This window comes from Pistacia vera, unplaced genomic scaffold, assembly GCF_008641045.1.
Source record: "Pistacia vera cultivar Batoury unplaced genomic scaffold, PisVer_v2 Contig570, whole genome shotgun sequence".
Lineage (NCBI taxonomy): Eukaryota > Viridiplantae > Streptophyta > Magnoliopsida > Sapindales > Anacardiaceae > Pistacia > Pistacia vera.
Genome location: NW_022196413.1, coordinates 1,559,694 through 1,584,264, shown reverse-complemented (window position 1 = coordinate 1,584,264; position 24,571 = coordinate 1,559,694). Strand labels below are relative to the sequence as shown.

The 24,571-nt window shown below is 41.3% G+C and overlaps 2 protein-coding genes across 3 annotated transcripts; one reads left to right on the top strand and one right to left on the bottom strand.

Annotated features, from left to right (window-relative positions):
* Window positions 1-1,371: 1,371 nt before the first annotated feature.
* On the top strand, window positions 1,372-4,370 carry LOC116108884 (beta-1,6-galactosyltransferase GALT29A). 2 transcript variants are annotated; one of them, XM_031395121.1, is made up of 2 exons: window positions 1,372-2,967; window positions 3,318-4,370. In XM_031395121.1, the coding sequence occupies exons 1-2, from the start codon at window positions 1,681-1,683 to the stop codon at window positions 3,420-3,422; spliced, it is 1,392 nt and encodes a 463-aa protein (XP_031250981.1). In that variant the 5' UTR covers window positions 1,372-1,680; the 3' UTR covers window positions 3,423-4,370. The 2 variants fall into 2 exon arrangements, with proteins under 2 accessions (XP_031250981.1, XP_031250982.1); XM_031395122.1 differs by lacking the exon at window positions 3,318-4,370 and having other exon boundaries at window positions 1,374-3,108.
* A 743-nt stretch (window positions 4,371-5,113) lies between these two features.
* On the bottom strand, window positions 5,114-21,074 carry LOC116108951 (protein ADP-ribosyltransferase PARP3). Its single transcript, XM_031395185.1, has 20 exons — window positions 20,950-21,074; window positions 20,006-20,177; window positions 19,039-19,305; window positions 9,269-9,564; window positions 8,971-9,166; window positions 8,739-8,877; window positions 8,319-8,387; window positions 8,163-8,232; window positions 7,726-7,900; window positions 7,503-7,636; window positions 7,182-7,419; window positions 6,969-7,096; window positions 6,797-6,873; window positions 6,554-6,714; window positions 6,252-6,461; window positions 6,061-6,163; window positions 5,893-5,975; window positions 5,653-5,796; window positions 5,384-5,566; window positions 5,114-5,303 (listed from the first exon to the last, which is right to left on the bottom strand). Exons 1-20 carry the CDS (start codon window positions 21,072-21,074, stop codon window positions 5,235-5,237), a joined length of 3,039 nt encoding a protein of 1,012 aa, XP_031251045.1. The 3' UTR covers window positions 5,114-5,234.
* Between the last annotated feature and the right edge of the window lie 3,497 nt (window positions 21,075-24,571).

Sequence of the window (24,571 nt, the reverse complement as noted above, 5' to 3'; positions counted from 1 at the left end):
CCTCTCCTACTTTAAATGGAGATGGGCCTCATTTTCATTTTCATTTTGGATGGGTATTAAATTGGGCCTCAGTCCAAATTAGTACTACATATTTTATCTTCTAAATAATATCGGGACTATTTGTACACTTCAATTTTTTTTTTTTTTAATTTTCATTATTAATTTTATGTTAGAATCATGAAAATATGTGAAATAATAATATAATGAAATATTCATTAAAAATGAAGTAATGTGAATAGTAGACAATGGATTGAATTGGAGGCTGGTAGCTGGCAATGGCATGTCATGAAGATGTTAATGGCATACTGTTTTTAGTATTAACTTGCTCTACTCATCCTCTTTTCTTAGAAAGTTGTTTTTTTCAAGTTAATACCTAATTATTATTATTATTATATAAGAATAATTTGATTTAAATGTAATCCACTGGTTCAATTTAACAAAACCCCATAAACAAAAAATATTCTCTGATATCATTTTAAATAATATTTTCACGTGCCTAACCGCATTTCTTCATTGTAAAATATATCTTCAATTAATTAATCTTAATTCTTAGTAATTGGTGGAGTTGGACTGAGACACTACACCCACATCAATGTTTCCTTGCTCACCATATTAAATCAAAATGCAGTCCTTGAACCTACTTAGTTTTAATAATCTTAGGAGGAAAATGGAAATGTTTCTTGAGGCTGAAACAAGAGAAAACTCTTTTCTTCAAGTAATATAAAAGAAAATGTAAAGCAAGAATTGTGCTAATGGGAAAGATAATTAGGAAGAGATTCCAAAGTTGACTAATATATAATTGGTTGTTGAATTCTAGGTCAAGCATCATGTAATGTCTCTTTGTTGCTATTACTATTAATCAAAACCATCACTCAAGTCAAGTGGGTTTGGGTTCCATTCCAAGTCTTATTATTGTCTTAAATATTTTAAATTAAAACGTTTCAATTAAGCATGGTATTTAAATTTATAATATTGTTCATTACAAAAACATTTCTTACATAATCTCTCCCCCTTCTTACCCAACGGTAAACCTTTTAGTCATTTAGGTTAGTTATACTCAGTTAGTTTTGTGTTCAAGTCATAAGAAATGTATTTATCATATAATTTATATAATTATTTTGGTTTATTAAACTTGCAGAGTGTTTCGTGATTTCGAGGATTAAACAGACTTTAATATGGGTCTTCGATACCTCAATTATATTAAAAAAAAAATTATTCTTCCCTAAGGTTTAATAATATAAACAGTAACAAAATCTTTGTCAACAATGATAATATATATCAAAATGTTTCACATGATTTGGAACAGTGGGGTGTGCCCAAAAATCAAAACTCAAAAGGGTCTACTTCAAATCTCACCTACACATCAAACCATCCTTTCATTACGCCTTCTAACTAATTCTACTTCTACATGCATTTTACATGACCTTTTTTTCTTCTTAATTTCAGCTCACTTCTTCTCTTCCCCCACTTTCTTAGGGCTCCTCCCTCCTCAATTCTATTCTTCTCATTATATAAATTCACTCACTTCCCTCACTCGCCATGAAATTCCCCTCTCTTCATCCCAATCTCATTCTCTCCCTCATTTCTAACTCTATTTTCACTTTCTTGTAGCATTTTCTGTTACCATATTTCTTCATCCACTTCACTTTTTCTTGCTTCAACTTGACTTCCTTGACCTGGATGCCAAAGATTGTTGAAGCTCATTATGGATCTCCTCTGCATAACTTCAAGATCTGTGCAACTTCATGGCCTTTTTTAGCAATACCCATTAACAACTTCGCTGATTTTGTTGCCCAAATGAAAAGGCCGTTCCGTCCTCTCTTGAGCATTCTACTGCTCACAGTCTTGGCTGTTACTTTAAGCTTTCGAATCATTCACCATGGCGGCGGCAGCTTCTTCAGCTCCTTTGAGCTTGAAAATAAGATCTTTGTGCGAGAACAACAACCACCTGAACCTCTCCCGGTGTTCAACTCTACTTTACTCAAGTATGCTGCTATTGATTTGGCTGAGGAGAAATCAAAGAAAGAGACTGAGCAACTCTTGGAAGGGAATTTTGCGAGCCAAGGACGGTACCGTACCATCAACACGTGGCGGAGGTTTCATCGTGATATCAGAACCAGGTCTTCTTCAGGACTCTCGGTAACGCTCCGGTCCCCGTTGTTTTATCGTTATTGGCTAGATTTTAGAAGGAACTTAAATGAATGGGCTAGAAAGAAAAGGTTTCAGGCTGATATAATGAATGAATTGATTAGACTAGTCAAGCATCCTATTGATAGGCAGAATGGATTAGTGGGTTCGGATAAAAAGTATCAGTCTTGTGCTGTTGTGGGGAATAGTGGGATTTTGTTGAAAAGTAATTATGGAGCTTTGATTGACAGTCATGAGACTGTAATAAGATTGAACAATGCCAGGATTGAGAAGTTTGAGCAGAGTGTGGGGTCGAAAACTAATGTATCGTTTGTAAATAGTAATATTTTGCATCTTTGTGCTAGGAGGGAAGGGTGTTTTTGCCACCCTTATGGACTGAATGTTCCGATGGTTATGTATGTTTGTCAGCCTGTGCATTTCTTGGATTATATCATGTGCAATGCATCTCATAAGGCACCTTTGCTTATCACAGACCCGAGATTTGATATGTTGTGTGCCAGGATTGTGAAGTATTACTCACTGAAACGGTTTGTGGAGGAGATAGAGAAGCCACTGGAGGAATGGGGAGCTGCCCATGATGGTTCTATGTTCCATTACTCTTCTGGTATGCAAGCTGTGATGCTTGCTTTGGGAGTATGTGACAAAGTTAGTATTTTTGGTTTCGGGAAATCTGCTTCAGCTAAGCATCATTACCATACAAGTCAAAAGGCTGAGCTTCGGTTGCATGATTATGAGGCGGAGTATGCATTTTATCATGATCTAGTGGAAAATCAACGGGCAATACCATTCATTTCAGACAAGTTTAAGATTCCTCCTGTGGTAATTTACCACTGAATTTTGGCCTGTTGGATGTTCTATTTTTGTAAACTTGTTGATTTGTTTATCCTGGTCAAATTGTTATCATGCTAATAGTCTTTCACCAGACAAAGGAACACAATTGTTGAACAACTCTGTTTTGTATTATTGCCCTGTACTATCAAAGGTGGTTAAGGGTACTTGAAATATAAAATTGAAATGTAGAACTACAACAGAAAGAATTTGTTCTGATTTAGGCAATTGCCTTGTTGGATATTTTAATTTTTAATGCATAAAGCTTATCTCATTTATTTGTAATGTGAAAAACTGTTGTGAAGTGTATTAGCATAGCTTATATACATTCTCATTTGCAGGCTCTCATTTTTCTCTTTGGGAAGAAATTGGATCCACATGTAGCAGTGATATGTATTTTTCGAGTCTTATATCAGTACTATATCTTCAGTTATGTTGACTGGTGAGAAGGGTACATAAACACATGTTTAAAGGTTTGTGTGTGATTTTTATTCTTTTTGGCCTGTGGCATTCTTGGTCTCTGTTCCAAATCATGTATATAGATGCTTGACTGAGATGTACTTTTGTTTGATTAGAAATTTGATTTTGGGAGCTGCTTCATCATTTTCATCTGAACTGTAAGTCTAGTAGGTGTGATGTATCAGAAAAACCAAATTTTCCTTCAACAACATCTCGAATGGGAGGTTGTGAAACTTGCAAACATGAGATACACTTGGTTCAGCAAGCAGATGATACATTGTTTTAAAGATGATCTCTGTTACGGTTTAGAATCTTATAAGATTTGTCTTCTAATGGAAAAAAAATAGCTCTGAACTACCCATTGTTCCAAGCTTGAGGCTGTTTTTCTGTTTTATTAACTACTACTAATAACGCATGATGTTATTAATGATGTTCTGTTGAAGAATGCCATATGCATATTTTATGTTCCTGTGGCTCCGAGAATTACATTTGCCTGACATTTCTTGACTGTAAGGCACCTGTTCTATTGTGCATCGCTTTAATAAACAAAGTCTATTTGATATGATATTGGTTGGGAATTCCATTACATTAAACTTCATGTATTGTATAGAAGTTATTGCTCAGTCCTCTGGAAATAGCTGTTAAAGAAGTATGTGATGCTTTCATGGACTGTTTTTTATTTATTTGTTTTGTTGGTAATCTCTGAAATTGTATAGAAAGAATAAAAAAAATACAGCCTAAAGGAGGGGACTCCCCTTCAAGCTACAAACCTTGGACATGCCCACGGTGAACAGAGGAAATGGACTGTCGCAAGTGTAAGTTATGGAAACAGCCAAAGCACCTTGGTATTACCTATGGTTTATTACAGTTAATTTTCTTACTGTTTGTTCTTTCCATCTTATGCATAAGTGTGAAAGAAAGAAACAAGGATAACATAACAATGGGTGGTCCTTGGATTCCCAGTTATAGTAAAGATAAAGAGGGGATTTTAACCGGGTACTTCCAATTTATTTATGGCTATGACCCTTTTGGCTCCCCTTGTCCTTGGGTTACTTTTTTTTCCTTTTGTTTCTGTGTAACTAAATATTTTTGACAGTATTATCTCATTTGCTTCACAACAGCCGAATCCATTGTAACAGTTGCCATCTAAACCAAAGGTAGCCAAGATAATTGCTCAGCTTGATTGTAAAATAAAGTGTTTTCATGTTGCGATCGAGTCTTGAACATGAAAAGAATCAGCCTTTAGGTTTCACAAACCTGGAGTACAGCTGGTGTGGAACGTGAAATCTGCGTAAAGGAACAATGTCGTGTGATTTTTGCAGAGGACTTGAAGCAAAGAGGAATTGATAGGCAATAGCAACATGAGTTCTCACATGGGCGTTGGGGCTTTCCTTAGAAGTAAGATTCATTTGGTTCTTGAAAATTTTCTTACTGTTCATGTACCGTGTAATATCGGATATACGCTTGATATACGAGTTCAGTATTCTATAGTTATCGTCGTAGTGAAAATACGGTTTTGTTTTTTTGACCCAAATGATGGGAAAAAGAAGATTTGCATCTCATCTCATCACACTTGGAAAAGGAGTGATTGGAGTTGGGCTAAAGAAACCAGAAATAACTGTAATTAACAGTCTTAAAGTGAGTTGATGATAAAGAGCATTTGATACATGTCTACAGCTTTTACAGAGATGTTAGCGATGATCCTATATGCATCAAAAGTCATCATCATCTCCTACTTTCACAACACTTCGACCATACGAAAAACAAAAAGCCCTTCTTTCACTTCCACTTCGATTTCTTCATTCTGCAGTGTCCATCACCACTCCTTTCTCTTCAAACTTCACCGCCACCAAGAACCTTATACTCGTCTGTTAAGAGCAAATCAACCAAAAGTTACCTACCTAATTTGGCCTGCTAAAAATAACCTAAGGTTTGATAAATGTCGTACCTGTTTTGGATCATAGACAGCATACTCATTGTATTCAAGAGGGCTATCTTTATGCTCCGAGGGGATTAACCGACCGCAAGGGACTTTGATATCGTCTTTCCAACTGAAGTGTTCTGATTCATCTGTCTTCTTTCTGCCCAAACCTTTCACTCCAACCTTCTTCTCTTCCAAGGACTTTGTATCCTGGTTCAGGTAAACATTTCTTAGGTTTCCATAAATGTAAAACGTAAGCTGAATATAACAAGTTTGAGACTGCTACGATAACATACCTCAGGTGGATTCTTGAGCTCTGTTATTTGATTTCCTAAAGATGCAACAGCCAAAACTAGAAATCCTTCTGGCCTGTCAACTGCTGTAAACCCATACCTCGCAGCTTCTGCTGCCACATCGGAACAAACTATAGCCTTGCCAAACTGTTCAACAACAACCCATAGTTGATGAGCATAAAAGATTTCAATCTATACATGCTGATAGTAATTCTTAGAGAAATTTAATTTAAAGTGTCATACCATGTAGCCAGGTACTGGGAGAGAGCAAACTGCAGGCAAGAACCCTTTATGCAAATGCCTTAAAAGGTTTGAACTTCTAGTACCTAGTACAAAATGTCAAAAGAGAATAAGCTTCTGTTAGAACAAAGAAATAGTAAAAAATTACAAAACTGAGGTTGACATACTTACCACACCAGAGGAGGACCTTGTTCGGCAGCTTCTTCATTTCATCCAATGACGGGTCAGCACTTGATTCGACAGCAAATATGTTCTCAACTGACACTCCATACTCCTGAATTACAACAAGAAATAAGCCATATTAAAATTACTGGATAATTGATTAACTAATCAACCTTGGGTAGAATGATAGTAGGACTGACTATATCTGCAACTTTGACAGGCTCATAAGTTTTCTTCAGGTAGTTCAGAATCATCTTGTAGTCATCAGAATCTTTGTCCAGTGCTGAGATCGAGCAGCCTAGTTTTTCATAGCGGTCGGACAATGGATCATCAAGGGTAGCACCACTCATGTCTCCAATAAGATGGGAAGCCACTGTTATGTCCCGAACAGTCTCAAATGGAGCTGCAGCCTGAAAGTTTTAAGCCAGAACAAAATGTTAGTAAGATGATTTGGAATTATGCAAGGCATAAAACTTTCAGGGCTTGGAAAGGGTTGCATTACATAGTCTGCAAGTTCTTGATAATCCCTGAAGATGAAAGGTCTGGTTGAGTGCATGAGGGTAAACCATCTATTGCTAAAATCTGTCCAAACAGCTTCAGCCTTCTGCCCTGTCTCTTTCATTGATTTCAGTGTTTCTGTGAATTCTAGGAGCATCTCTTTACCTGTTGAAATAATTCAATCATTTGATCAAAGACAAACAAGGATAGGAATGAAAAAACCAAGTGTTGATTTAAGATTCCTTACATCTATCCAGGTGCACATTCGAAAGCATTCCTATTGGGAGGTCCGGAGCATCTAGCCCCATTTCCATTAGAGCATATCTGTGCCAATACACAAAGTTAACAGAGATTTCCTTGCAAGGAAGGAGGCTGATGAGGATTATATTAATAATGAATTCTTGACAGATGGACCATACCTGTAAATCTCTTGACTACAGAGGACCTTCATAAAATTCGCAACCATCGGCTCGAGTTTGCAATGTGTAACTGCAACCCCAAGTTGTCTCATAGCAAGCCCTCCATGTCTCACTTCAACTCCATCATCCTTTTGGTGGCAAGGAAAAAGATGTAAATAAACCGTTGCAATATTGGTTTAGATACAGACACATAAAACAAATAGCTGCAGTTACCATGTCAATTGGATACAATTTTAATGGCTTCTTCTGGAATTTCTTCTCTCGTTCCCACGGCTCAAACTCATTACCCGTTGTATCCTCAAACAGTCTTGCATACTCCTTAATTGCATCATCCACATTAGTCCACTCTTCAAGCCTCTCCTCAGCATTAGCGTCATCACCCACTTTTCCTTTCTTGTAGTACAGATTCAAGTTACTCTCTGGTACTGTTATCAGTTGCATGATACAGTAGCTGCATCAATCATTGTTAGAAACTTAGCACAACCACCAATACTAATCATTTTAAAGCAGCAAAAAAGGATTTTCCGGCATTACTGATTCAGTCCACACCCTTGGTCGCACACGGAAAATGCACAGTTGTACAATATTCCATCTTTCTCCATGATCTTGCCGCCTTGCTCATGCAGTTTAGTATCCTTGTAGACTCCTCTCTTTCCAATTAACTTGAGCTGCAACAATTATCAAGTTATATGTCATATGGAAATGGTGTCTTCACAAATTATCTCCTTGAATAAAGAGTAAGGGAGACAGTACAAACTTCAGCTGTAATTGATTCAAGTGCCTCTTCATCCGGATCCATTTTATCCCATGGAATTCCTTTGCCTTCGGGGGCAAGATTAGTGACCATATCGTAGGCTTCTAGAGGCTGTGCTTCTTGTTTCTCGATACTGTCAGTCAACCAAGCTTCTCTCACGACCAGTGTACCTCGCTCCCTAAATAGCAAATTTAGAATGGCCATGCGCTAAAATGTACTCAAATTTAATATTTGCTTGATGTTATATATAGTATATACTAGTATTGCAATAATTCAATTTGAACCATTGCTTGGACGTACACTGTACAGCTTGAATATGGTACACATATGCTTCAAGTAGGAAGTCATCAAGTCATGCTTGAAATTTATATTATGCTAATGCATTCAAATGGAATTTTACGGCCAAGCTGCAAATAAATGATGCATAAGTGTTCACTCACATTGCCTCCACCAATTTGGATGAGCCACCGCGTTCTCTTTCAGCCGGTGAAGCAACTAGGCAAGTTGTACCTATAGAGTTGATTAAAAATGTTTGCTAAGATCCAACGTCGATTTCCCCTAGCAATTGGATTATGACAAGAGAGGTAATGAACTACCTATAGCTGAGTTGGCGACCTTTCCTCCATGTTTTTCAATTGTCCTCCTCCAATATTGCTGCATCAGTAGTTAAAAGTACTTCAATGAATACAGATCCGTTCCTTAGAAGGAACATATTTGATTTGGCTCTAATAACCTCAGACATGGCAAAAAATGGTGAAATGAAAATTGGTACATACATGTGTACGAGAAAGACGACCCATTAGCGAAATTGTCATCCCTGTGAAGGGTTTCTCAGCAGCAACTGAATACCTTCTAGGCCGGNTAGCTGAGTTGGCGACCTTTCCTCCATGTTTTTCAATTGTCCTCCTCCAATATTGCTGCATCAGTAGTTAAAGTACTTCAATAAATACAGATCCGTTCCTTAGAAGGAACATATTTGATTTGGCTCTAATAGCCTCAGACACGGCAAAAAATATTGGTGAAATAAAAATTGGTACATACATGTGTACGAGAAAGACCACCCATTAGCGAAATTGTCATCCCTGTGAAGGGTTTCTCAGCAGCAACTGAATACCTTCTAGGCCGGCGACTAGGGTCTTGATACTTCTTTATCAGCTATTGCAGAGAGAAATGGAACTCAAATAAATACACAGCCGGACAGTCAAGTCTTAATTGTAAAGAGAAAGAATGTATGGTCCAGAAATATACGTCTGAATCAACAGATTTGAGGATAGAATCTGGTATTTTGACTGGCTCCTCCCTCCTCGGTGGATCCTTTGTTCTGAATGTGCAAGTAGACCACTCACTGTACATTCCTTTGCAAGTATATCTTTTACCATCAAATTCCAATTTACTATTGCAAATTGGGCATCTCTCTAACGGTCCATAAAACAGCATGTCTTGGCTGTTTCAATAAAATAAAAAAACATTCTTAAAATGATAAGAATCTCAACCCACATACATGGTTTATATAAATGAAAAATATGGTTTATATAATTGAACTCACCATTTAGTGACAACAATGGGATCTGGGCCAGAGGAGTCTTGGTCATTAGCTTCAAGAATCTCAATCATTTGTTCAATAGAGAGATTAGCCTCAATAGCTTTACAGAATTCTTCAAACTCCACGTCTATAGCATCAGATTCTCCAGCTTTTCCATTAGTCTTGCCATTGTCATGGTCTTGCTTGGCCTTCTTTGGAGATTGCTCGGCATCATGTGTTCTGTTTTCAGCTTTCTGCTTCCTTGTCATCACTTTCTCTTCATCACCAGATGCATGGGAGTGCGACCTTGTTTCGTGAACCTTAATATTTACAAAACATTCATACATATTTATTAACAAAACATCATCAACCCAATAAACAAATATTAGAAACTTCAAATACTTGAGTTGTTGCTTATATTTAAATCATTTAATAAAGATAGACAAACAGTTGAACAACTAAGAATTTGTATTTCATTTTAAGTTGTCAAAACACTAACCCAAATTAACTGAAACAAGAAATATACATAATAAAATTATTAGAACCGAATCAAAACCAAGTGTTTCAATACTAAATCCAGAGAAATAAGCACCAAAATTCCCTTTTTTTTTAACTTAACAACAAACCTTCATCTTTCAGCTCTTAAAATCTTTATCAAAGATTATAGATACTACACCAATCTTGATCACACAGAAGTTTAAAGTAGAACCAAATTTCCTTTACAGAAAATAGCAAAAATCTGCGACTGAGGACTTTCTGACGCTACCGTTCTTCTTATTAAGGGAATTTCATGTACTGACACGTAAAAGTAGTGTCTGTATTCTCCATAGCTACTTTGTCATTTCCACATTTCAACGTGTGTTTTCATGCACAGAGGCGAATGCCACTTGTCCAACTTGGTATGTTTCACCTCCTATACAGTTGACACGTGGTATAAACCTGCAACCGTTTAATGTTTGAGTATGGGTTTAGTTTTTGTTTACTCTCCTGTCTGCATGCACTAATGTTGAGCCTTTTACTTGATCTTTTATGCAACTTGTCAGATTCTGGGCTCCCTGGAACAACACCTGGAAACTTGAAGAGGCAGAAACATTTAATCCAGTATTCTAGGGTACACCGTTAGCGTCTGGACAATGGATTTATATATAGGTGAACCAATTCCGATGTTGTGGGGTTTATTTGGGCGTGGTTGTCTTCTCTATCCGTGTAGTTTTCGAGTATTGTGAGAATGAATGTGACAGATGAGATGAGGGTTCATTTTCAGATCATTCCGTTTGGAAATTATAAATACAGTATATATATATGGCTGTTTGTGTTGGAATTGGAAGCAATAACGTTAACACTTTTACTGAAGGAAACAATGAACTCTCATAATTTTTCATTAATGTTTAACTACTTTTATACAACAAAGGAAATACTACTTCTACTTCAAAACAGATTCTACTTTCCTAGTTAGATACAAGCAAAACTCTTATGAACTAATATTCCTAATCAAGTTCTACTTTCCTAATTTGACTCAACCAAATCTCTTATGAATAAGAGTTATTCTAAAACTAGAATACTAGAAAATAGGAAAAAGAATAAAGCTGGAACTTTTTGCGGTCCAAGACGCTCGCCGCGGCTGTCGTTCTTCTTCACATTCAGCGTTCGCTGCAGCGACCGGTTCGATCGCTGCAGCGATCGGTCATCTCTTTTTCCTTCGTCACTTTGCTGTAGCTTCCCACTTCTGCCAATGACAACTTCAAGCTCTCCAAAATAGATTCACACTTTAACAGTTTGCCTTTGAATATCTATAAAATTTATTCTAACAATTTGCAGTGTACTTAATATTCATACTAAATACAAAATCTGCATAAATTAGTTTGTATTATTAAAGGTTCATTTGATTTCAACATAACCATTTGTTTTGTGTAAGAAGCTAAAAGATTGTTGAGATTGTCTTCTAGATTATTGAAGTCAGTAAAAGTATTAAAAAAAGTCGAAGTGTTATGGTTGACGCAGTTGGTCTTTTCCTGTGGAATTTAATCATTTAGACAGAGGAAGTTTTATTTTATTTTGTTAATTTTTTTCAACAGTCAAGATATGACCGATGACCAGATCTTTGGTCGTAGATCTAACCGTTTCTAGCAAGATTCATGACATAGCCAGTCAGATCTAGTCGGTTGTGCGTCGTTATGGCACTAACGACCAACTATGGCAGCGACGACGGTTGGTGATGGCGGTGGTTGTTGGTGGATGATAGTGGCTTGGGTGAGTGAGGGTGTTTTTGTTAATTTTAAAACTTTTATTGAGAAAAACAATTGTTAATGTTTTGAGTTGCATAAAATAAGATTTGATTTTGAAAAATATTAAAACAAATGCATTTTTCATTTTTTAGAATAGGATAACAGAATAATAGGATAACAGAATAAGATGGTGTAAAAATAGTATGACGAACACAAGGAGAGAACTGGTTGAAAATGTTTTCATGAAACGTGATGAGGATATTTTTGTCTTTTCGCTTATTAAACCTTGTTTTAGTCTTTTCATTAGTGCGTATTATATTTGAATTTATACTATTATACAAAGTTGCTTTTGATCATTACTCATCACTCGATGGAAACAATTTCATACACCCAGTTTTCTCTCTAATAATGATCTCCATTTTCAACATTTTTTTTTTTGCTTTTGATCTTTCCATTTCATCATATCATATTACCACGTATAACATTGTTATGCCTGGGAAATCAAAGGCTGACGTGGAGTCGCGTGACGAAACGTGACCTGCTCCCGTCAGAACGGTAAGCACACGTCAGGCCTGCCAAGCGCCCTGGAGCTCCCACGTGTCCGCTAACCTGCTCCAAATCGCGTAAAATCGACTTGGGAAATGGGTAATAGGACGTAAAGCCAGATTATATCCTGACATTCACACCAACCCAAGGATTTAATGATGATTACACGCATTCAGCTTGGTATAAGAAGAGGAAGACCCCTTCATTAAAGGGATTCGATCATTTAACATTTGAATGCTCTCTCTCACTAAACAAAGCTTTGTATTTACTTTTCAATCATTTGTAAGTCAGTCCGCCTTAGCGACCTGACCCACCATATTAATACAAATCAGTGCATGTAGGATTTGCTACCTTAGCATCCGAACCACTTTAAAAACTCTCATTGCATTTATTTCATATTCACAACCCATATTCACGTGTGTTTCTTGTCCAATCAACGCTGCGCACGTGTCAATTCGTTGGTGCCTAAATCTTGCATCAATAGTTTGGCACTAGAAAGAGGGCCTGATTTAGCGTTTACCCTTCATCAGGAGAATCTTCGACGTACTGGTCCTACAGCAACAAATGGCCCGCCAATCAGAACCTGAGCAAGCTAATCAGCGCGCTGAAGGAGTCCCCTTGACCCAAGGGGATACCCCCTCCAGGGTACTTCCAGTTCCACAAAATGCTGCGGGGGATATCCCGGCAGCTTCGCAACTCGACCCCGCCATCAGAAGTTACCTGGAGAGGTTCGACAACACTCTCCAGACGGTCAACCAGAGGTTGGATCGTTTGGACCAAGGCATGTCATCTACGACAGCTGGGGCGGTGCAACCGCCAAAGACGCTTGCAGGTCGTGCGAAAGCACGGCAAAGGGCAATAGCCCGTGCCGCGAGCACTGCAGCGCGTAGAAGTAAGGGAAAGCAAGTGGCAAAAGGTAAGCCTACGGGCTCCCAAGGACCAGCGAGCACAAATCGCGCCTTGAGTAGGGTGCCGGCAAAGCTGAGACTCGGCGAAAAAGTAAATCCGAAGCTGTCCCATGCCACGTCGCAGGCGAACCCAAGCAAAAATGCCAGGCGCGATGATTCCTATCACCGCCAGTAGAACGATCCCGATCGTTATGCGGGTGGCCCCTACACCTTGCGGGACGGTTCGTACCACCGCGAGGGTCGTGAAAACGCCCCGCGCAATCCATCGCCTTCACACGCCTCTAGCCAGAGTGTGTCGAGTGCGGCCAGAAATGCCGGCTGAGGCTAAGAGGAATCCGACCTCCGGACTTTCCTGAACCGTAATTGCGAAGGCCGGACTCGCATGGGTGAAAGCAACCCTCAGTTGGGCCCGTTACCATAAATTGAGGAGCTACAGCGAGCTCTGGACAGGTTAAGGGAGCAGCAAAGCGAATAGGCCCATGTAGCCTTTGCATCCCCATTCTCTCCCGAAGTGCTAGCTGCTCCGCTCCCACCAGGGTTCAGAATGCCCGACATGCGACCGTTTGACGGGAACCATGACCCGTAGGATCATTTATACGAGTTCAACGACCTGATGGAGCTCCACCAGGTTTCGAACCTTGCAAAATGTCGCTGTTTGGCTGTGACGCTCACTTCTCACGCCAAGCGGTGGTTAAGGTCGCTCCCAGCGGGATCGATCAGTTCGTGGCCTCAGATGAGCACGACGTTCTTGCGGCATTTCCAAGCCAATCGGAAATTTTCGATGCCTTTGAGCTATCTCAGCAACATAAGGTAAGAAAAGGACGAATCCCTGCAGTCCTACATCGACCGTTTCCACAGGGAGCTGAACAAGGTGGCTCACGCACTAGAAGAGTCCATCCGAACACTTATAATAGCTGGAGTTCACCCGCAAACGGACCTGTGGAAAGAACTGCAGGCTGAGGACGATGTTTCCCTCACCAGATTTTACAATCTTGCAGAAAAGTATCTCCGGATAGAGAATTCGTTGGCGGCACTCCGCCGCCGCGATCAAGGTGCTTCGAGCGGTATGTCTGGTCGGGGAGAAAGTAGGAGAGCTGATCGCAAAGGAGACATTGATGATCAGCGAAAAGGGAAGAAACCCCGCTACGAGCACAAAAAGTCCTATGCTCCTGTTCCTCATCGTGACAGGGACAGAGCTCAATACACTCCGCTGAACGTGTCCATATCTGTGATCCTTGACAAATCCGAGGAAGCCAGCCTGCTCGGTGAGCCGGAACCAATGAAAACTCCAGCTACGGCCAGGAACAGCAAAAAATACTGCCGTTACCATCGGGATAACGGGTATCACACTGATGAATGCCGAGCCCTAAAGCAGGCAATCAAAGAGCTCATTAAAAAGGGGCACTTCAAGGAGTATATTGATAACTCCCCAAAGGAGAGCCAAGGGGAGCAAAAGAAAAAGCGTCGTGATCGCAGTGGGTACAGTAGCATTAATATAATTTTCGGAGGTCCACATCTCGCAGGGAACACGCGAGGAGCGCAAGAAAGGTATGCTCGTGAAACATATCATGACCCGATCAGAGTAATGAATACTTCGCAGTGACCACAAAAGGCTCGAAAGGAGGAGCCGATCACCTTCTGCGAAAGAGAAGCAGCTCGCTTGCACCATTCTCACGAGGATGCCTTGGTGATCACGCCCCTGATAGGGTGTCATAATGTCTGCAGAATGCTTGTGGACAACGGAAGTGCTGTGAACATCCTGTTCAAGACTGCTTTTGACAGAATGAACTTAGACGAGGCCGACCTAAAGCCCGCCTCGATACCTCTCTACGGTTTTACAGGGGACCACCTGATCCCCAGAGGAACAATCCAGCTACCAGTCATGCTCGGCGACTACGACGAGGTGACTAGGGTTACCGAATTTCTGGTCGTGGACTGCCCATCAGCCTTTAATGGAATCTTGGGGCGACCTTTGTTAAGAAGCTTCAAGGCAGTCACTTCCATTTATCACCTCAAGATGAAGTTCCCCACTCCAACAGGGATAGGGGAAGTAAGCGGATCGCAAAGCGCATCTCGCGAATGCTATATAAAAGCGGTGCAGATGGCAGACAAAGAAAAGGGCATTTCGCGATGTGTGCCTCGCCAGGCTATGGCGATCAGTTGGATCGAGCCACAGCCTGGTCCAGCGGAGGATAACATAGATCCGCGAGTTCAGGAAATTCCTCCTAGTGGCCCGGTTGAGGATCTGACCGAAGTTCCGGTTGATCCAAAAGAGTCGAGCCGAGTATTAAAGATTGGGAGCTATCTCATCCCTCAGCTCGCTTCCGAGCTGATAGACTTCTTAAAGGAAAACATTGACATGTTTGCCTGGTCGCATGCAGATATGGTCGGGATTAGCCCGGACATTATCTGCCATTCATTAAACATTAGCAGTGAAGCTAGACCGGTTCGCCAGAAAAGAAAAGCAATGGATCCAGAGGGGTACGCCGCACTAAAATCGGAAGTGGAAAACCTCCTCCGAAATGGGTCCATCCGAGAGGCACTCTACCCGACCTGGGTCGCCAACCCGGTCCTAGTAAAGAAGCCGAACGGCAAGTGGCGGACCTGTGTTGACTTTAACGACCTCAACAAGGCTTGCCTAAAAAACAGCTTCCCCCTACCGAGGATCGACCAGCTCGTTGATGCCACCTCAGGGCACGAGCTACTGAGCTTTATGGATGCGTACTCGGGATACAATCAAATCCCGATGTATGGGCCGGATGAGGAGCATACGTACTTCATTACGGACCGGGGGCTATACTGTTACAAAGTTATGCCTTTCGGTCTCAAGAATGCGGGCGCGACCTATCAGAGGTTGGTCAACCGAATGTTTTCTGACCAGATTGGGAAGACAATGGAAGTCTATGTGGACGATATGCTGGTCAAATCCCAGGTCGCCTCAGAACACATTGCACATCTCACTGAGATGTTTGACATTCTTCGACTCTACAGAATGAAGCTAAACCCTCTCAAGTGTTCGTTCGGGGTATCATCGGGAAAGTTCCTGGGGTATATGGTTAATCAGCGGGGCATAGAAATAAACCCCGAGAAGATTCAAGCCCTGCTCGATATGAAGAGCCCGACCAACAAGAAGCAGGTCATGAGTCTAAATGGGCGGATAGCGGCACTTAGTCGCTTCATATCAAGGCTAACAGACCGCTGCTTACCATTCTTCAATGTTCTGAAGGCTATCAAGAAATTTGAATGGTCTCCTGAATGCTAACATGCTTTCCAGAGTATAAAAGAACACCTAGGGAAGCCACCTCTCCTCTCTAAGCCTCTTCCACAGGAAATCCTGCTCATCTACCTATCCGTCTCTCAGTTCGCGGTCAGTGCAGCTTTAGTGCGGGAAGAGAAAAAGGTGCAGTGGCCAGTCTATTATGCAAGCAAGCGTTTATCGGATGCCGAGATGCGGTATCCAGAAATGGAGTGACTAGCCTTTGCTCTGTTGATCGCGTCCAGAAAGCTGCGACCTTACTTCCATGCCCATACAATCAACGTAATGACTAATTACCCCCTCAGGCAGGTCCTCCAGAAACCAGAAGCCTCGGGTAAGCTGCTCAAATGGGCCATGGAACTGAGCCAATTCGACCTGAAGTACAAGCCCAGAACAACCATCAAACGGCAAGCTGTTGTAGACTTCATCTCAGAATTTTCCTATCTCTCGAGCGAGCAACAGCCCAGCGAGGTCGTGCAAGAAAGTATGCAGAACCTGTCGACCTGGAACCTCTACGTCGACAGGTCATCGAATAGGAAAAAAGCCGGTGCGGGTCTTCTCCTTGTAAGCCCCGAAGGGGCTCGAATCCATGGTATTCTCCGGTTCGGGTTTAAGGCGATCAATAATGAGGCAGAGTATAAAGCCTTGCTCGTCGGGTTGCGACTTGCCAAAGAAATGGGTGCAACCGCAATCAGCATTCACAGCGACTCCATGCTGGTCGTCAACCAAATTTTAGGGGAATACCAACCTAAAGAAGAGAACATGGTCCGCTACCTGAAAGAGGCCAAGGTCACTCTGGGGTCATTAAAGCATTTTGAAATCACTCAGATCCCTAGAGACAGCAATTCTATAACAGACGCCTTAACAAAGATAGCCTCGTCGTTGGACTCAGAGGCTCCAGACAACATCCCTGTTCATTTCGTGGATGCTCCAACTATCAGCTCAACCAAACAGGCCGTGACCATGACTCAACCGGATTCCTGGATGACTCCCATTTTTCAGTACCTCAAGGATGGGACTTTACCAGACGACAAGGTCGAGGCAAGGGTCCTGCGAGCAAGATCTGCTCGTTACACACTCATCGGGGACCAACTGTACAGGAGAGGATTCAGTGCCCCTCTCCTCCGATGTGTAACCAGTGAAGAAGCAGACTACATCATGAGAGAAATTCACGAAGGAATTTGCGGTAATCACACAGCTGCTCGATCTCTCGCGAACAAGGTTGTTCGTCAGGGATATTATTGGCCCCGGATCCAGAAAGATACGCACAATTTTGTCAAAAAATGTGATAAGTGCCAGCGGTTCGCGAACATTCTGCGAGCCCCCTCACACGAGCTGATAACCATGTCTAGCCCCTGGCCATTCTCCATGTGGGGGATCGACGTTATCGGTCCCATGCCAGTTGGAAAGGGAGGGGTCAAGTATGCCGTGGTCGCGGTCGATTATTTCACAAAGTGGGTGGAAGCCGAACCTCTGGCTGCGATCACGACCAGAAAGCTGAAGGACTTCGTTTTCAAGAACATAGTGTGCTGCTACGGAATTCCCCACACCCTCATCTCGGACAATGGAAAGCAATTTGACAACGAGGAGTTCAAACAATTCTGCGACGAGCTGGGCATCCATAAAAAATTTGCCTTAGTCGCCAGACCGCAAGCAAATGGCCAAGTTGAATCAGTCAACAAAACCATAAAGCACACTCTAAAAGCCAAGCTTGGGGCGGCCAAAGGAAATTAGGCTGACGACCTCCCTGAAGTCTTATGGGCGTACAGGACAACTCCAAGAACTTCCACCTCAGAGACCCTTTTTTTGCTAGCCTATGGCTGTGAAGCGATGATTCCTGTAGAGGTGGGAACTGGTTCACTTCGGAGGGACCTGTACGATGAGGTTGAAAATGAAACACTTATGAGGGCAAGTTTGGATCTCGTTGAAGAGCATCGCAGCAAGGCTTTGTTAAGGATAGCAGCCTACCAGCAGCGAGCAAAGAGGTTTTTTGATTCAAAGGTCAAGCGAAGAGACTTCCAGGTCGGGGACCTTGTGCTAAAGGAAGTTCTCCTTGGGACCAGAGAGCCGAGTGCGGGGGTACTAGGACCTAACTGAGAAGGATCGTACCGGGTCGACAAGGTGATCAGACCGGGGACTTACCATCTCAAAAGATTGAACGGTTCCAAAGTACCCCGAGCTTGGAATGTCGAAAACCTCCGGCCATACTATCAGTAAACCCGAACTCAGCTCTCAATTAGTTTCTGTTAGTTTCCTTTTTAATATAAAGCATAATTTTGTTCGTTGGAAACAGTTTGCATGTGTTCTGTTCGCGTGTAAGAATTCGCATGTAATATTGCCTATGTAAAACTGAATTGTAAATTGAACTTATGTATGAAAAAGCGAACTGCAATTAAAAGCAAAATGTATCTTCATTTATGTACAAACAAAAGTTGACCCAACTTCAATGGGGTCAAAACTCATTACACTACGGCTGGTCGGGGGGATCTCTCGAAGCAGAACCAGAACCAGAACCAGAACCCCCTACCTGGTCGGATCGTCGGGTGGCGGCTGCTGCCTGATCGTCTTCCTCTGCCATAATCCGCAAAGTCTCTCGCCACCCCTCCGGGAGGTCGGAAATGTCCATATCTGGGTTTCTTAATCGGAGGGAATAAATAGACCCGATCGCCCAGTTGGCGGCCTTTTCCTCCAGCTCCTCTGACTATTCTGCATTTCTTCAGTCAGTGAAGCGATCTTTTCCCGACTCTCCTGGAGTTCGGCCTCAAGAGCCTGCTTCTCCTGTTTGGAGGCCTCCCTTTCCTGTTCAGCTTGCTGGGCCCATATGGAGGTCGTCTGGATCTCCTGGTCCTTCTCTCTGACCTCTTTGGAGAGCCTGGCGGTCATCCTTTGAAGTTCCTTCACTTCCTCCGCACGTCGCTCAAGCTCCGCCTTTTGGAAGTCCACAGTTCGTAAAGCAGCATCCTTTTGGCTCAGATACCTATTCGCCGCTTCGAATGCTTGCGTCCTTTCAGCTTCGACAGACTCCAGGCTTTTCTTGAGCTTCGCGACCTCCTCCTTTAGGTCACTGGACCCCTTTGCGGCCCCCAATCGAGTCTTCTCCATAGCCATCCTCATCGCAAGCAAAGCCTGCGAGCAAGAAATGATTAGAAATGAACTAGAATGAAATTTTAAGAACAGCTCGTTTACCTTGCTTAGATGCTGGAACGACGTGGTCATTAGGTCATCGCCCGTGTCAGCGAACTCATCATAAGACTCCGATAGTCCACACTCGAGCAGAGAAAAGACTATCAACTGCAGGTACTCGGGCAGGCTCCCCAACGAGTCCAGCACTGGTGTGTCCTTCGCCTTGTCGGCAGTGATCGCCTCACTTGCAGATTCCTTGCCCGACCTCCTTGAGTCCTTTCGCGACCTCAAGGGCTCTTCCTCGGATTCGGTCTCAGACTCGTCAACCTGAACCTGTTTCCTCTTTTTCGACCTTTGGGTCGGTGCCTTCCGCCTTGGGCGAGCCGGTGGTGCCTGAGCGACCTGTTCTGCCCTAGTCGCTTCTTGCACAGGTTGGGGCTGTGAAGGCGCGGCAGTTCATACCGGTTGTGTCGGATAGGACGAGCAGCTTTGGCCGCTCGCTCTCTCCTTGACCGAGGGAAGACGAACGGCGCTCGACGAGGCTGCTTGGACTCCTTCGGAGGCATAGTTTCTACATGCAAGTGCGTTAGTAAACAAAACTACTCCGTGACCAGGAAGGAAATCAATGTAACTTATCTTCTAGGGGCTCTAAAGACGCGTTGCTATTGATAAAACTGTACTTCCTCAAGTTCGCGGTTGTTACGAGCTTCCTCGCATCCTGGCTCTCCTCAGGAAGAACTCCAAAAGATACGAGCCTGTCCGGGTCGTCAAGTAAGTCTTGGCTGGTCGTTCTGTTAACTGCAAAAGAATACAGGTCGTTATTATAGAGCATGCGAACAGATAATATGCCTAGCGAGGAAGAACCTACTTGGTATCTGAAAGCGGCAGTAGCCGTCATAGCAGAAAAAGAAGAATTTCGTCTCGTAGGCCCCCGCGTTGCTGGGATAGCTATGTATCCCCTCGACGATGGTAGGTCGCCGGGACAAGTAATATGAATCCTTGTCCCTACTCTTTTTAAGGTAATAGGCGACGCCGAGCTCCACCGCCGTTGGCTCGCCCAAGCCGCTTTCGCAGCACGCAATGTACATCGCGACGGCGATGACATACGCGTTTGGTGTGAGTTGCATCAGTGCGATCCCGAAGTGATCCAGGATCGACCTGATGAAAGGATGGAAGGGAATCATCCCTCCACCCTTGAAGATCTCTTCGGAGATCACAGCAAGGCCATCAACAGGATGCCGTGACGACCGGGTGTAGTCGAGGAACACCTCTACGCAGACATTGAACTGTTTCTTAATCCTATCCAGCTCTTCTCAGGTGAGAACCGAGAAGACGTCAAGGGATGCGTCCTCGGGAACTTCCCGCGAGGACGAGCTGGTTCCTTCCTCGGGTCTGGATGTTGACGGTTCCATTCCAGAGTCTGCAACACTGACAGACACGGTCATTTTAGCCTTCGCATTTTGTCCCGTGCGACGGCATGGGACAAATTCCTAAAACCCTAACAGTAACTTGAGCCGCCACCCACGGCTTGAGTCTGGCAACAATGGCTGATGAAACACCAGGAGACCCAACGCCATTACCCACCAACCAAACAAACAAAAAAAAAAAAAAAAAAAGAGAAAAGAGGAAGGAGAAGAAGAATCTTACCTTCTGGGATGCGTGACCAAGGCCGAAACTCGTTTCAGATGCCTGAGAAGCGCCAATCGGAAAAGAGGAACTTCCGGTTTGCAAAGGTTTATCACTGGAAACGAAAGGGATTTTGGTGGCCTCATCTGAAAAACGTGAGCTTTTATATGGACTGCGAATCGACGGTTACTACCTCTCGGAACCGAAACGACAGCCTTCTCTCTCTCCCCGCATTTAATGCGCCCCATGTCGCATTAAATGCCGTGATGGGGGTCGTCGTTTCAAATGCGTCGTGCAGTTAAAGCTGTCAAAACGACGTCGAGTCAGCACAACGCATTTAATGCTCCTGGCAGACACTGCAGCGCATGCAGAGTGTTTGACAGCATGGAGGCAGGTCCATTGAATCTCTCCAAGGCACGGAAAAGAGCGTCCGACGAATCCAGGTCACTAAAGTGATGATTGTCAGGTCGTTTGAGCAAGAATTGTGCGAGGTCGTGTTCGCAAAAGGTCCTGTCCCGAGCTTCTTCCATTCAGGTCGAAACAACCGGAACCTCCAATCGCGGCATGACTTAGTTTCCAAGGTTCGATCCTCAAACCTTACAAACTAGGGGACTTCTGTTATGCCTGGGAAATCAAAGGCTGATGTGGAGTCGTGTGACGAAATGTGGCCTGCTCCCGTCAGAACGATAAGTGCACGTCAGGCCTGCCAAGCGCCCTGGAGCTCCCACGTGTCTGCTAACCTGCTCCAAATCACGTAAAATCGGCTTGGGAAATGGGTAATGGGACGTAAAGCCAGATTATATCCTGACATTCACACCAACCCAAGGATTTAATGATGATTACACGGATTCAGCTTGGTATAAGAAGAGGAAGACCCCTTCATTAAAGGGATTCGATCATTTAACATTTGAACGCTCTTTCTCACTAAACAAAGCTTTGTATTTACTTTTCAATCATTTGTAAGTCAGTCCACCTTAGCGACCTGACCCACCATATTAATACAAATCAGTGGATGTAAGATTTGCTACCTTAGCATCCGAACTACTTTAAAAACTCTCATTGCATTTATTTCATATTCACAACCCATATTCACGTGTGTTTCTTGTCCAATCAACGCTGCGCACGTGTCAATTCGTTGGTGCCTAAATCTTGCATCAACAAACATGTTATAGAGACATGATTAATTATTGAGTGGTGTTATTTAAACCCCGTTAAAATCTCTTTCTAACCCCAATAATATTTTTTTAAAAATATATACAGTAGAATTTCTCTATAGTAATACTCTATATAAGAATAATCTCTATGTAGTTATAAAAAGTTTTGGTCTCAACTTGGACCAGTTGTAGATAAGAATAAATTTCACATTGAAATAAGTTATAATTTTTCTAGGTCTCGTGTTAAGTAACTTCTCTCTCTCTCTCTATATATATATATTGCAAAAAATATATGTTATGATACATTAAAAGTTGAAGATGAAATAACAATATTTATCCCAAATTGTTTGAGACAATGATTTATGCTTTAGAGTTGTTATCAAATCTTGTATCTTGTGGGTACATAATAAGTCACCAACATGGAAACCTTCTTGTTGAAGTCAAAATATTTCTAGCTTCTCAAGCATGTTTAGAGTCTATTGGCACAAAACTTTTGGTATTTATGTACCAAAAGTCCTCTGAATTATCTCAGGCCTCTTATTGTTTAATTCTAGTAATGATTTCTTTTTCGATTAAAGCATACACGACTTGTGTTCATTTTGATGATTGAAGAAGACAATAATATCCATTTGATTAGTGTAGTGAAGTTGTTGAATCTGATTACTCAATTCTGCAATGACTCTTTGATATCCATTTCCGTACTATTGATCTAATGCTACTAAACAATAAACAATAAATTGAAATCCTAATACTACTAAAACATGAATTGAAATCCTAATACTACTAAAACATGAATTACAAAATAAGAAATCAAAACAATAATTCTTGTAACTACACCTTCATTAAGTTATAACCTCCTCATAATAATAAATTTAGTTGGTCCCAACATTATGACTATAGAGAGGCTCTGCTATATATGAGAAATATACAGTATAACCTCTCTATAGTGATACTTTGTATAGGAATAATCTTCGTATAGTCATAAAAAATGTTGGCCCCAACTTGGGTTAGTTATAAATAAGAATAAATTTTACATTGTAATAAGTTATAATTTTTCTAGGTCCCGTCCTAAGGAATTTGCCTCTACATAGTAATAATTATATGTATGTTGCAAAAAGTATATGCTATGTTACATTAAAGGTTTAAGATGAAATAAAATATTTATCTAAAGTTGTTTAGGACAATGATTTATGCTTTAGAGTTGTTACCACATCTTTTATATTTCTAGCTCTCAAACATGTTTAGAGTTTCTTGACATAAAACTTGTGGTATTTTCATATTATCATCCTCAGGATTATATCATTCCTTTTCTTGTATGATTTCGCTAATGATTTCTTATTCAGTTAAAGCATACATGACTTGTTACTCATTTGGATAATTGAGAAATATATTAATATCTATTTGATTAGTAAAATAAAGTTGTCGAATCTGATCACTCAATTTTGTAATGACTATTTGATATTCATTTCCGTACTATCCTAATACTACTAAAACAATGAATTGAAATCTTAATACTACTAAAACATTAGTTATAAAATAAGAAATCAAAACAATAATTTTTGTAACTAAACCTCTATTAAGTTATAACCTCCTTATGGTAATAAATTTAGTTGGTTGCAACATTATGACTACAGAGAGGTTCTACCATATTTAGAAAAAAATAATATATAAATGAGGGTAATTTTGAGAAGAAATATAATATTTTTATAAATTAACTTTTAAAAATATTTTAATTATAATTGAGACCTAAAAAAATTTAGTGGGGATTAATAACACTACTCCTAATTATTTTGGAGAGATGCTCACGAATAAAAAAGTAAGGAAAAAATTAAAAAGGAAAACAATTTAATACTGACATACTCTTAATCAAACTTTTTTAGTAAAATAAATTTTATCTAACTTGTTAAAAAAAAAAAAAAATTAAAAAATTTTAGATAAATAAAGTGTTTATATTATGAGTGGGGTATAAGTATAAATATATTATAGGTGCGTTTGGATCAGGGGCATATAAGATAACAGGGGTAATCTTCGTTTATTTTGTAAGATTCTGGTGTTTTGTTTGCAAATAATAAAATATTACAGGTATCCTTTATTGCAAATAGTGTTTATTGTTGGTAATGTAGGAAGTAATCCGATACCCTCTCCCAGGGGTGTTATTAAAAAATTATCAAGTAATTTGATTTTATATCTATTTTGCCCTTAATTAAATACCATTTCGAACACAATTGTTCTCAAATGTCTACCCAATAACAATTACCCAATCCCCCTACATTTGAGAAATTAGCTAAAACACCCTAGCTATAAAAAAGTTTAAAAGTTAACAAAATACCCCTAGCCACCCAAGACCACTGCCGGCCGTTACCACTGTCAGCCGCAAGCGTCAGTCACCATACTGGCGCACAATCAGCGGGATCTGGCCAGTCATGCATCAGTAAGGCCTTTTCCGGCCAAATCTGGCCCTGAAATGGCCATAGATCTAACCGTAAAAC